Consider the following 14840-nt stretch of genomic DNA (forward strand, 5'->3'; position numbering starts at 1 on the left):
GATATGCAAGTGCTCTGAAGTTATGAAGTGTAAGTAATGCTACAACGTCATGTAGTTTTAAAACACAAACAAATGAGGATTTCTCCACAATGTAGTCATCAGCAGTATACAATTGAGATTTCTTTGATGACCTTTTAACTGATAAGATTTTAAGGGCTGACATTGTAACTGTGGTGTTCCTTGGATAACTGCTGTCAATTCAGTTTATTTTGTTCCCCAGGGAGCACCATTTTGCGCATCCTTAAAAGATTATCACCTACCTCTATGCACATATGAATTTCTGCCAAACATTTTCATCTATTGTTCAGTTCCTAGCACTGAGCAATCAAACTGACAAAACAACTCCTTCAGTACAGTTGCTATGACTCAAGCCAACCTTCACAGCCACAACACTAATGTGGAGCCATAGGAATCAGAGTACAATTGTTGAATGTAATACTTCACTGGTATTGTACATCAGGCTACTCCAAGTGACAAAGCAATTTCAGCTCTGTAGCAGGCACTACACAGCGCAGGCACAATACAGGACCCTTCCTTTAAATATTTCTAGTTTTGATTACATAGAATAATTAACTTAGTTTTCTCAGTGTGCCGACTATTAACTGACTGGTGTATGGTTCAAAGAAACCCATAGCTTCAATCGAACTTTTCAGTGAAACAACTTCTACATTGATTAAAAATACTGTTGTATCATTGTAAAGCAGTAATCTTCCGCATCTCAAGATGCACATACAAAAACCTTTAAGTTGTTTTGTGACTTGACAGGTAACATTCTTCAGCCTTCCTTTCAATACGCCAATGATTGAAGATGCAGTCTATGACGTTAAAATTTCTACCCTCTGCCCCACCATTTTTAAGGAAGACGTATAATATGATAAAATATTGTGTATCTTACAAACACCAATTTATAATGAAGTCCAAGTTTAGCATGCAGAAGGACTGATTTACAGATGAATCTGGATTTTAATAAAACTGTGAATTTTCAACAGATCTGAACAAGAAAAAATGGCCCAATCTGTATTTCATATGATCATGCCATTGCATTTGACTGAATATCAAACACTCATTTGTAAACCACATTGTTCTTGTTTAAATTACATACCACATGCTTTTGTCAGTGTCTTATTTCCATAGTAGAGAACAGATAATCAAATCATTAGATGGTTCCAGTGAAATAAAAAGTAGTACATAGGAAAAAATGGGGAGATGTTACTCTTGAGCTCCAGACGAAGAAACTCACACATTTTACACACTCCAAATAATATAAATTTATGGGGTAATGTTGGTATGATCAATTATTTTCCAAATCCAAGTCAATATCATTATAATATATTGTAGTAATGACCCATGGAACAGATAACACACAAAACTGAATTGACTAAGAGTACTGTGCTTAGGTAATAATCATAACCTATTCAATAATAATAAGTCTCAGAATCGCATGCCAAAAAATTTACTCATTAACAACCTTTACCACCATAATGAAAAGGTTCGTCTAAGGTAATCTTGTTCAATATATAAAAATAAATTCCATGCAGAATCTGAACTGTTATGTGTGTGCTTTGTGGTCGAAATCTGTTTTCTAAAAATTAATTTCTTGATAACTGCCCACAGATATAAGAATTCTTTGCATTCTATAGAAGGATGCAGGTTTGAAACCTGAGCTGTTAAGTTCAACTCCTAGTTTTTGTGGCTATCCTGTGCTCTATGCTTCCTTTACACTCTGACCTGGTTTCTTTAATCAATCCACTTTTCAGAGTTAGCTGTGGCAGACAAGCTGCAGCAAAACAGTGAACTATAACAGAAGGAGCTTTTTTCTTTCAAAGTAAACAGCTCCTCTTTTGATTATAATTTTCATCAAATGTACCATACTATTAATGTAATTTGTTACTAATGTAGGCAAACCAAATTAATGATATATATTTAGTGCAAGCGCACACACGCTCCAAACAGATCAAAGTAGATGATGTATGAGAAAATAAGAGGTCAGCTGCCTCTTGGCGACATATAACACATACACAATTATCATTGCATCAGTACTAATCTTTCTCTTCATTTAAAAATTATTATGGCCAACAGTTTTCCTGAACAATACAACTTCTTAACATTCTCTCAATATACACCACATGTTCTAATGATGGGCACAAAATGCAGTCTGAAGCAAGTAAGACAGTTTCTGAAGATACTATGTGATGCTCTGAACTGGCAAACCAGATAGTACTGGGAAGTGAATCTTAAGCAGTGCTGCTGTGTGTGAAGTGCTCAGCATGTTGGAACTGTTCAGTGACAGAAGCTGCCGATATGATGTATTGCACGCAGTGAAATGTACTAAGCATAGCTCTGAACGACAGACTACAGAAGATCTTAGTGGTGGATTTACATACTAAATACTTTCAAGAAATGTTAAAAATCTGTACAACTGAACCAAGTTGCAATTAAATTTCAGCAGGAGATGAGTATGTTTCTGATAAACTATGAAGCATCATCAGAAATACATACCACAGATGTTGCCAAAAATATGACAAACTTCGGTATCAGAGGCCTTTACTCATCTGAAATTAAATAGTCTTCTCAATGTTATCTGGGTATACACATCACATACCGTTCAATTTCTCCCATAATCCACTATTCTTTGTTTTGTTCACTGGGAAGCTGTAAAGCATTTACAGTTCACTTATTCTCCCCTCACCTTAAAGACATGCACTTAAAATATACAAGGGTTGCTTCATAAGTCATGGCAAATGTACCACATCAACTGTTTGAAAACAAGGCTTGCTATATCCCTAGAGCTATATATGTGCTAATATTAGTATGCCTAAGGGAAGGGAGAGAGAGAGATAGGGAAAGGGGGGAGAGAGAGGGGGGGAGAGAGGGGGAGAGAGAGGGGGAGAGAGAGGGGGAGAGAGAGGGGGAGAGAGAGGGGGAGAGAGAGGGGGAGAGAGAGGGGGAGAGAGAGGGGGAGAGAGAGGGGGAGAGAGAGGGGGAGAGAGAGGGGGAGAGAGAGGGGGAGAGAGAGAGGGAGAGAGAGGGGGGAGGGGGAGAGAGGGGGGAGAGAGGGGGAGAGAGGGGGGAGAGAGGGGGAGAGAGGGGGGAGGGGGAGAGAGAGGGAGAGAGAGGGGGAGGGGGAGAGAGAGGGAGAGAGAGGGGGAGGGGGAGAGAGGGAGAGAGAGGGGGGAGGGGGAGAGAGAGGGAGAGGGGGGAGGGGGAGAGAGAGGGAGAGGGGGGAGGGGGAGAGAGAGGGAGAGGGGGGAGGGGAGAGAGAGGGAGAGAGAGGGGGGAGGGGGGAGAGAGAGGGAGAGAGAGGGGGGAGGGGGGAGAGAGAGGGAGAGAGAGGGGGGAGGGGGGAGAGAGAGGGAGAGAGAGGGGGGAGGGGGGAGAGAGAGGGAGAGAGAGGGGGGAGGGGGGAGAGAGAGGGAGAGAGAGGGGGGAGGGGGGAGAGAGAGGGAGAGAGAGGGGGAGGGGGGAGAGAGGGGGGAGGGGAGAGAGAGAGAGAGAGAAAGAGAGAGAGAGAGAGAGAGAGAGAGAGAGAGAGAGAGAGGGAGGGAGGGAGAGATAGAGAGAGAATTGGGTTGAATATTTCAAAAAGTTAAACCCATGAGTTGACACACTAGATCGCGTGTTTCAGAGTACAGTAATTTGGGTGTTGTAAAGTGGGGGAGAGAATATTGCAGCATGGCAGTTCAGTCCTATCAGCTGCGAGTAGAATGCATGCCAATCACCTAAGCTGGTTGTCACTTTACTGCTTTACCTCTGTAATAATGAGACAAAAGTTATGAAGGAAGTGAGAATTTCTGTAAGGAGAGCAATGCAAAGTAGCAGTTTCTTCAGTTTGGTCAAAGTGTTTCAGAAAGCACCATACAGGGACAAAAAGGGATAGATAGAAAAGGGGGAATGAAAAGGGAACTACACAAGGTACTGGTTGAATAAGAAAGTAAGTAAACAATAAATGCTTACAACTGTACGGTCAGTCTGAATGGCATACTAATCAGCATCAAATATAAGGTAAATGTCGATGTTTGTAACATAACGACAAAGTAAATTTGCTTTGAAAAATATGTAATTTATCTAACAGTTATGAACAAGAAATGAGTTGATGAGGAAATGGTAACTAATCCAAGTAGGTGGGTGGAAACTGTTGTTCCCTCATTCATCAAATTCAGCCACTAGTACTATGAAAACATGTGGCGAGATAACTGGCTCAGTACATGTTTTTGAAAACCTGTGTGTGCACTACTGAACATTGTCAGCAAGTGGGCCCTGTGTGCTGAAGTGACTAGCTGAAAATGTGAGAAGTATTCTTTGAACTATCAGCCCATTTACATAACAATTTCTCTTTGAACTGTGATCACACAAGGAAACTTGCGCACCTTAGCAGCAGGAGCATTCTTGACAATCGTTAGCATCAGTCAATGACATCTTGTACTACCATACTGCTGCACACTGGGTAGAACCCGTCAACTTTTACTGCAATAGCTCAACCACAATGAAACATGTAAACACTTGATTTGTCCACTGTACATAAACACTGACAGAAGATGGGCCAAGAACTGAAAAGAATAGCTTGTGTACATTCTTATTTCCATGTTGACACCATCCTAAATTTTACAAGAGAACTTGCCGGTGGGTTGAGAATGTCAGCTGCATATCTTCCAGACATCTTAAAAGTGATTCAAATTCTATCATTTTAGTGTACATTTAAACATTATATACTTTTAGTCACATATGACACATGTGTGACTATATTGCAAATCACACGCCACTTTGAAAGCAAAGAGTGCATTTTTGGCATAATAATAAGATGTAAGTCATTTTTGAATATGACTATGCAACAATGATGAATGGAGAAGAAAGGGTCATAATTGGTACAGATATAAAGTTTTCACATCTGCCAACCATCTGTGCTGAGCTCCCTTCATATTCAGTCTCAGAAAGATGACACTGACCAAATTTTGGTAAAACTCTGATACACCACTGATGCTTTGACGATGCCAGTAATTTGTGCCAAATACAAGCTTTGCCACACTGACAAGAATATTCGGCGAATGCCTGTCTTACAGTTACAATGAATGATAGCTGCAAATATCCTTGTTCATGTGGACGAGAAGCCCCTTAAGTATGAGACTTAAGTTGCCATTACTCATGATTTCGCCCTCAAGTAACACAACAATCTGGTATGAGTGTCACTGGCAGGCATTCATGATCTCAAAAACACAGACCTCAGTTTCTCTTTCACAGCAGTTCCTAACATGCTCTCTCTAAACTCTTTGTACAGAAACAGTACTAACTCCTTGGGTTGAAACAAATGTTACACTCATAACATTATCAATGCCACAACTGCAATACTTTTTTTAAAAATGATAAATGCATTTACTTCACAATATCTGTCTCTGTAAGACTGTATTACATTAGTATCTTCTTACAAACTATTACATGATGAAATTACCAAATAAGCAAAAACCAGTCACAAAATCATGTTTTATTTATTCACTTTTGCAAATTGATTTCAACTGATTAACAGCCACCATCGATGCTTTCGACGAATATGGGCCCTGAGTAGTGAATACTGTCTTAAGCAGAGGTCAAATAAAACTTTATGTTTGACCTCTGCTTAAGACAGTATTACTACTCAGGGCCCATAATTTGTTGAAAGCACCAATGGTGGCTGTTAGTCAGTTGAAATCAATTTGCAAAAGTGAATAAATAAAACGTGATTTTGCAACTGGTTGCTGCTTATTTGGTAATTTTATGGTTTACAGTCGCTGCACAACTTGGGAACCACATGGAGCCCACCATTCATATTACATGATGAGGTTGGTATAATAATCTACTCTGCCTTCCCTTTCCATATACTACCCAGCTTCCTTTGTGCACCTCTCTCCCAATATCTTACAAGGTGGTCTAAATTTTCTTCGATACTCTTGCCAGCAAAGAACATAAAAATTCAGTCCTGCTAATGGCAATCAACTGGACAAAAGAAAATGGCAAATACCACAACAAATGCTACAGCAGCTTTAGGGAACTGCAGGCAACTGAAGAAATGTACTCATTTTCACACCACTGCTGTTTAGTACCTGCAAGGAGAATGCGCCCAACGGTCTTCCCCAGGATTTACTACACACACACAGACTGCTATCAACGATGAAAGTCATTCTGCCATCTAGACTGACCATATTAGCTTTATTACGCAATTACACAGTAGAAGAAGATATAATGAACTCAGTGGGAGACTGCCAAAATCATTCTTTAAAGACTTTGTTCTTCAATTAAGAGAGCACTAAAAATTTTTCCACTGATAATTTTTCCTGTTCAAATTAACTACAAACTACTGTCCAAAATAAAACTGGATTAATAACAAACAAAAATAAATAATATTTTTCAATGTGATTTCTGATTATGAGCATGTAAAGAAAACAATACATACTAATTATACAAAAAAGAAAATAACACTGTGAAGGCTGGAACAGAGAGGCATCACAAATCAAAAACAATGGCAGATGATAGCAAAAACTTTGTAAACAGTGTGGCAGTACAGTAATCCTTCAGCCTTGCTTATGGGCAACAGTGACTAGGTGACAGGATGTGAGCAGAATGTTAGTGACACTAATGCAAATGCACTGGAAGGAAATTTCAAGTAGTAATAGCATTCAGCATGGGATGAAAAGACAAAAGAGGGTAGTCAATCTAGGTGTTACACAGTTAGCATAGAAGATGATCCAAGATGGATAGATGCTTATTACAGTAAGAAAGAGTCTGTGAAAAAGAGTGAGAAAGATGGAATGACAACTGGAAAATGGAGACACTGCAGCCACAGGCTAGGCCAAGAAAACGAGACTGTCCTATTTACAGTGCCGTAACTCTCGATTATAGCTATCGTCTTTCATAAGTGATGACTCTCTGGCCTAACTCTGTAAGAGGCTCACTCCACATTTCCTTCACTGTCATTCAAAAGGCAAAAAAATGGGATTTAAATATCATTAGACAAAACAAGTGTTAAACTTAATATAACACTCTGAAAATTTCACAAAAAATAGTGACAATACTGGATGTATCAAAACAACTTCGACAATGATTAGTGTGCTGTGCAGGTTGGCAAACTGATAACGTGTCAAGAGGAAACTCTTGCTAGGAAATGCGCAGTTTGGGGCTGTCAAAGGTCAATGTTTGAGAATTGTGGCATTAAAGTATCTTTGGACTGCAGTTGGTTTTATAATAATGGCAACCTAGGTATCATTGGCACAAGACTGTTGCATGGACTGTGTCTTGTAGCTTTCTTCCACATGCACCTTAGCTCCACATGGTCCACAGTTATCATCATAAAAGGCAACCTGTGTTGTGTACCAGTACCCCAATATTTTCACAGGAGTATGGCACCAATACACATCATACTTAGACGTAAATCATCAGCACTATTTGAATGTTTTGCACATAAACTGACAAATTAGTTTAAGGGGGCCATTTTATTGTCAACTTAACTACCAGATATTACACCTTATTGTTTTCTGTAGAGCAGTGTAAGGAATCTGGCAAGTGCTACTCCTGTAACACCAGAGCACCTCACAAATCCACACATTGACTAAAACCCTGTGAGCACAATTGCATATATTTAACCACTTGTGTGTGTGCACGCATACCTTTGCAGCACCAGTGCACATTCTGCAGTCAACTAGGTGGTCAAAATCTTTAATGCGTATTGTAATCTAATTAATAATGTACCACTCTTGTTCGGTTTCCTGAAGAAATTAATACGTAGCAGCAGCCATATCGCAAAACCCTGCTGCATTCTAACCGCGCTTTTCTGGACAAGGGTTCCCTGTTGGGAATAACCTGTTTGCTATCCCACACGATGCTGTCAGAATGTTGTCAGTGTCATTTTGATACACCCTGCACTTTTCAGTCGACAAAAAAAAGTCACAAATGTCAGTTTAAATAAGTCTGTACAATGCACTCAACTGCAGCTGGGGTTTGTAGAAAAAGTGCCTACAACCAGTAGTAATAACTATCTATCGATCGAGCCGGTTTTCCTCCTACGTGCCGTGGGACACACGGGGAAAGCGGCAAAAGCTGTGCTCACCCTTGAGGAGGTTCTTGTCTTGCAGCCACGTGAGGGAAGTGAGGTCATCGTCGTCAGGGCCAGCTGGCTTCTCTGCTTTCACCATACCCTCACCGCCCTGAGGCAAAAATTAACTGCACTGTCAAAGGGCATGAACGAGAGTGAAGAGCATTCAAAAATACGCTACAGCCTCTGATACAGAGAAGATGAAGGTACAGTCACTTCAGAATAGAAGTTGAAGAACAAGTTCAATAAGGCTCTGAATTCTACAGCTTTATCGCGTCTCTCGGCCCTTTTCCCGAGGGCCGAGGACGGAGGGCTCTACTACGAGTGAAAGCGGGGGGTGAACTCCCTTGTGCTGTACGAAGAAGGATGTGGTCACCCAGCAGCAAACACTACAGCCTTTCCAAGACAGAGTAATGCACACTACGTTGGAAGAAAATTATGAAAACAGACTCGAGATACTTCACATGCCGTGGAGCAATGAGATGCCATGCAAAGTGTTATGATGGTTGTGATAAGTTTCTACATTCTGATGCATCATTCCCACTGCCACAAAATCTACCTAGTACTACTGCAAGTGCCTACATTACTCAAAAAGTGTTATAGTAGCAACAAGTCACATATCTCTACCTTGAAAGAGCAATGTCCTCCTGTCGAAATAAGCAAAGTTATTGCTCTGCGAAGCGAACATATTAAAAAGACTTTAGTGTTTAATCTGTTTAATTCAAAAGGGCAATTAATTCAGTCCTACACTAGCCACAAAAGAAGAAATTTTCTAGTCTAAATAAATTTTATATAAAATTTAAGACAGTCCCCACTTCCAGACAGCAGACAGCAAGCTGAGTTGTCCAAAGCTTTTGTTGCATCTTGAAATAAATTTTCTTTCTTTATTGTTATTTTTTTCATAAGCCATGCAAAATGCCCGTTCAAGCTCAACTAAAATATTACTTCCGCTTTAGTATTCCTTGGTTGACAGAAATTTTGTGTTATATACATATATATTCAAATTATAAACTATTATAAATGACAAAATACAGCAATGCACTGTATGACAATGTAATCTGAACTGATTCTTAACTCATTATTTATTACAGATGTTAATCTCTCTTGAAACACATTGTCAAGTTTAACACCATTAAGAGATTCCAGTACACAAATAAAATAAAATTGTTATATAACAGCTGATAAGATGTTAAGTGTTCTGAAATAATGATGACACTGGGAAGAATTGAAGAAAGGTTTTCAACATATAAATACATCCTAGTCATTCAGGACGACTACACTATTTCATGTCTCATTATTTATAAAACAGATGTTTGTAAATGATGTAACAAAAAATTAGTTACAATTTCTAAAACGGGATAATATACATCTCATTATAAGGAAAGGTACAATCATCTGTCATACTGCTGCATAATGATGGGAACAGGTGTATACAATTAGGTGCATGTGTTATTCTTTATTCACTTTGAATGTTTTACATTTCTCATAGTCACTGAATGTAATGGCATGAAAGTTTCACATACCAAACCACTGTGACAAAAAGCCACCTAATAATTCGTTGAAACATCAACAGCGAGATTGATTTACATTTCTTTTAAATCATATAATACACTAATAAAAATGTACCCATAAAATCCTTGGTTAGCAGACAAACATAACACGCAATGCTATATCAGACTGCGTATCCCATAAATAATTGAGCTGTTAAGTACTACAAGGTGTGGTTATTAAAAAAATAATAATAATAATAATAATAATAATAATAATAATAATAATAATAATAATAATAAAAATCACGCTGTCATAGATAATAAAACACTTTTCAGAAGTTAAAATTTTAAACATAGGTGGTATACAGTGTGTCCCTTGTTAACACAGATGGCTCTCATATTTCATAAATGGACCAACATCTAAAGAGAAGGGTTGTAACAAATCATATTATTGCGGTCTTCAGTCCAAAGACAGGTTCGATCCATGTTTATTATTTCTTTTTAGATGTAACAATAAACATCTCTAATAGCAGTACAATGACACAGTAATTGTTAATACCGGCAATGAAATATTTCTCGACAATAGCTACGAGATGCACTGCAAGTGCAGAGCTAGAGTCTGCCAGTAAAGTACAATTTCACTCTCTTCTTTTGTCAAAGGTAAGACATCCTCTTTAAACGGAACTGTTACAGACACTGTCACTGTCTGTAATAAATTATTACATCTTGAGTTAATGTTACTTTAAAATAATCATTTCAAGCTCTATGCTGCACAAATATCCATACATCTCTATTACTTTTTCTCTATTTCTTTGTTCTCCGTGTTAGCGCCTTGTCTGCTAATATCTATTTATATTTGTACTCAATATAGTGCATTCTGTAACACACACACACACACACACACACACACACACACACAGAGAGAGAGAGAGAGAGAGAGAGAGAGAGAGAGAGAGAGAGAGAGAGAGAGAGAGAGAGAGAGAGAGACACGAGGAGGACAAAACTGTATATTTTCATACTTCGATGAGTAAAAAAGGTAACACACAACAAATTGCACATCCTCAAAGATCTACCAGTTGCCAATATCTTTAACTGTTTATGAAATAGTATATTCACATTGCAAGGCCACTCTATAAAGAAACAGAAGTAAAAGTCAACACCATTGTGGAGGAAGTGGACATGCAGTCTAATGGAGCATGTGGCAAACAGTTGATCAGAGAGAAAATACTTCAGAACATTAATGCTACGAAAACAAACAGCTATTATTCTGGCCTAAGGTTCAGAGTGTCATGGAGATTAATCTGAACCTGAACCTCACCTCGAGAATTTCGGTGCGCTCCGATTCCAGTCTCGTCATTTCGACAGTGGCCAGACTGGGTGTCGTGACTACTGCCCTCCCAATCTCCCCTCCCACTCTAGCTCTGCTGACCCATGCCCCTGCCCCACAGTGCTGACTTGACGGCTGATGCAGAAGTGTTGGGCTAGACTGCGGCCGGGAACTGTGCCACCCATCTTCGCTAGCGTACTTCATCGGTTGAGAGAGAACAGGTAAGCAGAGTCAGTCCTACAACAGCAGGCAATGTGCGGGGCTGCCTTACTCTAGTCCGATCCTCTGTGTATGGCTTAAGTCAGACTTACAACCAGTAAATTTCATGAATTTTATCAGACCAGGTGGCAGCAGAAGTGTGACGGCATCACAAACAGAAGCCATCTACTTACAATTAATTGTTCACTATATAACTAAGATTCAGAAAAATTATATGAGCATCAATCTAATATACAAAAGGTCAGCTACGAACAGCCTAAACCCTCTAAAAGTCAGTACATAGCCTACAAATCCTGAATACCATTGATGATGTCACCTTCAACTCAAAGACTAGTTCAGTGCAGCTCATTATGCTAGTATACATACTGGAAGTCCCGTCATCTGTGTAACTACTGCACTGTAACCTGTCTACTGTAGTGAAGACAAGTTCTCTGTTTACAATTTTTATTCCCCCCTCCCTGAAGTTATAAAATTAATTATTCCTTTAAGCCTTGGAATAAGACAATAGGACACATACTCTCTAATACAATTTCACTGCCCAGTATTCAGAAATTATATTGTTACTCACTACAAACACTATTCCAAGTTTTTGAAGATTTTTCGAAAGGTGTAAAAGATTTGGGCTTCATTTCCCTTCGACATAAAGGCGGTTAGAAACAGAAGGTGCTGGAAGATATGATGTCCTTAAACTGCTTTTCCAAAGCAGCTACAAAGAATTAATAATAGTCCCAGGTGCTAATTACAAGGGTTAGATATGTGTAATTTGATCACCACGCTCTCCAAAATCAGTACCGACCATTTCTGGTGACACAGTTGGTACAATTAACTTGGAAGCTGCATTCCTCTGATACAAATTGTGTTTGTGTCATGGAATGTACAGGTGCACCTAAATTGTTTAACAAAATATCTGAGTAATCTTTACTATAGGTGCCTCTACAGATGTAAGAAGAAACTTGGGCTGTTTCCCCGGGGTCGTATTAGATGTTTCCATTGGTTGGTACTCCAGCTTTTGTGCCCATGCACCAAATTCATTTGCAGTCACCCAAATTTCAAGCTACCAGTACTTGTGGCAATCTGTTATACTGTCCTCTAGGATAACTTAAGTTCAGCAGTTTTTTTTCCACAGTAGTGATTCTACAAGAAGCAATATCCTCAACGATGTTCCACTATTGTGCTTGAGAGAGAGGATTTTCCAATGGGTTCTGTATACACTCTTGACACTTGACAGAGTTCAATGTGCCCTGAAGCACATTTGAAAGGGCTGTAGTGAGTACACAGACTGAATGGGTACTGACAATTTTTTTTTTCTCTTTTACTTCATATCTCACCAGGGTCATATTTGTAAGGTTAATATAACGTTCAATCTTAATTGGTGCTATCATGAATGCAGACTAACATGGATTAAGCTCTAAATATCTACCAAGAGGAGAATAAAACAATGTAAGTATGCTTCTGTTAAATACAATAAATTCTGGAAATTGAAGTTTTCATACCAGGCAGTTCTTATTGTTTTATATAACCCTTGTAGGTCAAGAGTATTTCATGCCACAACAAGATAATCATTAAAACAAAATTCTGGGATTGACTAATGTCTCAATATATGCTGCAATCATTAGAAGACCCTACTGGGATATTAGCTGGTACTTGTTTCATTAAGGTGTCATCAACTGCAAGACGCAAACAGAAGAAGGAACCTCCTTTTCTTCAAGAGCTCATGGCAACAAAGATCATGAAATAGTAATAATTTACTTAATATGCTACCACACCACAATAAAGAACTAGTATATATCCACTTCCGCAGAACATTCGACTTTTCAATTTCAACTATCGCACTGACTAAGCTTTTAATGCACTACCTCACAGACAGATTGTGAGCTTCATTAAACTATATCCTCTTTCCAGGCTTGTGGGCTAATTTTCGTCAAATCTGGCATTTTTGTACATATAACATTATCCAGTATGTAAACTATAGCTATAAACCATATAAAAGTAGCTCCCAAAATGGAATAAATCCAAGCGTACACTGTGATATCTGAAAGTAGCAGTAGGGAAGTAAAATTGAGTAAAACAAAAGCACAGAATATCATCCCATATTAGTTTTTGTAAGACCACGCAGTTCACAACCCTTCTTAAAAAGAGAGGAAAAGGTAATTAAGAAATTAAAGAAAATGCTCAAGTTGTAATATACACATTAAAATCCGATGGAGCAAGGCCTTCACTTGGCTACAGAACTACAGGAATGAATACATAAATTGAACAAAGCTTGACGGGGGCAGGGGAGGGGTAAACAGAGCATAGAAGAGGAGAAAAAGTTACAGATGGATAAGCCTGAATTACAAACAGAACTGCCTGAGCACTGACACTGTTACAGACTGGTTATTGTAAATTGTAACTACATGAACTTCCAATGTGCTTTAAGTTCATTTTCCAAATTAACTCAATATTTCAATGAGTAAACACATCACAAGTTATGCCACCACAAAGTCTCAAAAGCAGTATATTATGCATTAAGTAGGCTATATGTATGTGATCATCACTTATTTGTTTACAATCATCCAACAGGTTATAAAATATGTTACAGAACACACAGGTCTGTGGAAGTCTAACATTTACCATCACACACTGTATATGTACTGTCTGTTCAGATGGGCGAACACACTATTTACTTGCTGTGAACCAAAAGTAGAAACAATTTATTATAAAAGAACGTATCTGCACATAACAGCTGCATATTCCTTTGAAGTACAGGAAACAGATGACAGCTGAGATTTATTCTGATGCATTACAAATCTCTAAAAATGCTTCCACAAAACATGATGGAAAATTTTAGGTCAGTGTTCACCCAAACTTTTTCCATTTTTACTGTGCAGCTTGCCTAGCAAACAAAGTAGGAAAGGGTGTCTCGTGCACTATTTTTTGTTAAGTACCTCTCTCTCACACAAACGAACCTTGGAAGTCAGGTACAGAAATCTGTCATCGAGTCCGCAGGAAACCCTCATATTAATTTAATATCAACAATTTGCCTCACTGTATCAAAATTCCATGCTAACAGTTATGTTTCGCAGCAAAGGCAATGTGACCATCCACTGCAACGTTATGTCATTTTAAGTTCTGTTTGCAACGTACTGTTAACCTTTGCAACTGCGATGGTACATTGCAGTTGACGCTAAGAAAGGTCTGTGGAAAGCCATGACTTGTACGTTTGTCTCTGCAATGAATAATCCATCACACATCGCCCACTCCGTTTGCGATACTAATCGTATCAAAATACACGAACAAATTTATACAGCTCTCACACAGCTATACATATGTCTTTCAACACTTTTCTTTTGCAATAATACTGAACACTTTCTCTCAATAATTATTTCGCCAAACGACAGTAAATAACCCTGCCCAAATGCACCGATATTGCCAAGGCATTGTAACAAAACATTAGAATTTTTATTATATTTCTGTAAACCCACTGTAATCGCAACACATTTTTCTCCGACCCGCGCCTGGTCTTGCCAAAGATCTCCACTTCGAAAGACAGTACTGTTCACTCCCACGGGCAGCTATGCAGTCAGTATATGGAGGCGTCGCTGAGGTAGTTTTCTACAGAAACGCAAGCAGAGGCGTGGAAAGTATGTGTAACCTCTTCCCCCGCTTTTCTTGTCTGTATGTACGGCTCAGTAAACGTCTCCTCTTTTGTTTTCCCCTCAGCGCTCGGCACTATAAATAGCGTCACCCACACGGATGCTGGGGGTGC

At 39.0% G+C, this 14840-nt stretch overlaps 1 protein-coding gene across 18 annotated transcripts in view; it reads right to left on the reverse strand.

The window, feature by feature from the left end:
• LOC126291985 (rhoGEF domain-containing protein gxcI-like) overlaps positions 1-14840 on the reverse strand; it is a 349921-nt gene that overhangs the window by 66657 nt on the left and 268424 nt on the right. For 3 of the 18 annotated variants that reach the window (XM_049985754.1, XM_049985753.1, XM_049985755.1), the window contains one exon: positions 8072-8168. The exons of 5 other annotated variants lie outside the window; for them this stretch is intronic. In XM_049985754.1, coding sequence (XP_049841711.1) covers positions 8072-8156 — 85 coding nt within the window. In that variant the 5' untranslated portion in view covers positions 8157-8168. Of the gene's footprint in view, positions 1-8071; positions 8169-10864; positions 14830-14840 lie in introns of those variants that run through there. 10 more of the 18 variants (XM_049985744.1, XM_049985751.1, XM_049985748.1 and 7 more) reach the window with 8 other exon arrangements.

Source organism: Schistocerca gregaria, chromosome 9 (genome assembly GCF_023897955.1).
Source record: "Schistocerca gregaria isolate iqSchGreg1 chromosome 9, iqSchGreg1.2, whole genome shotgun sequence".
Taxonomy (NCBI): domain Eukaryota; kingdom Metazoa; phylum Arthropoda; class Insecta; order Orthoptera; family Acrididae; genus Schistocerca; species Schistocerca gregaria.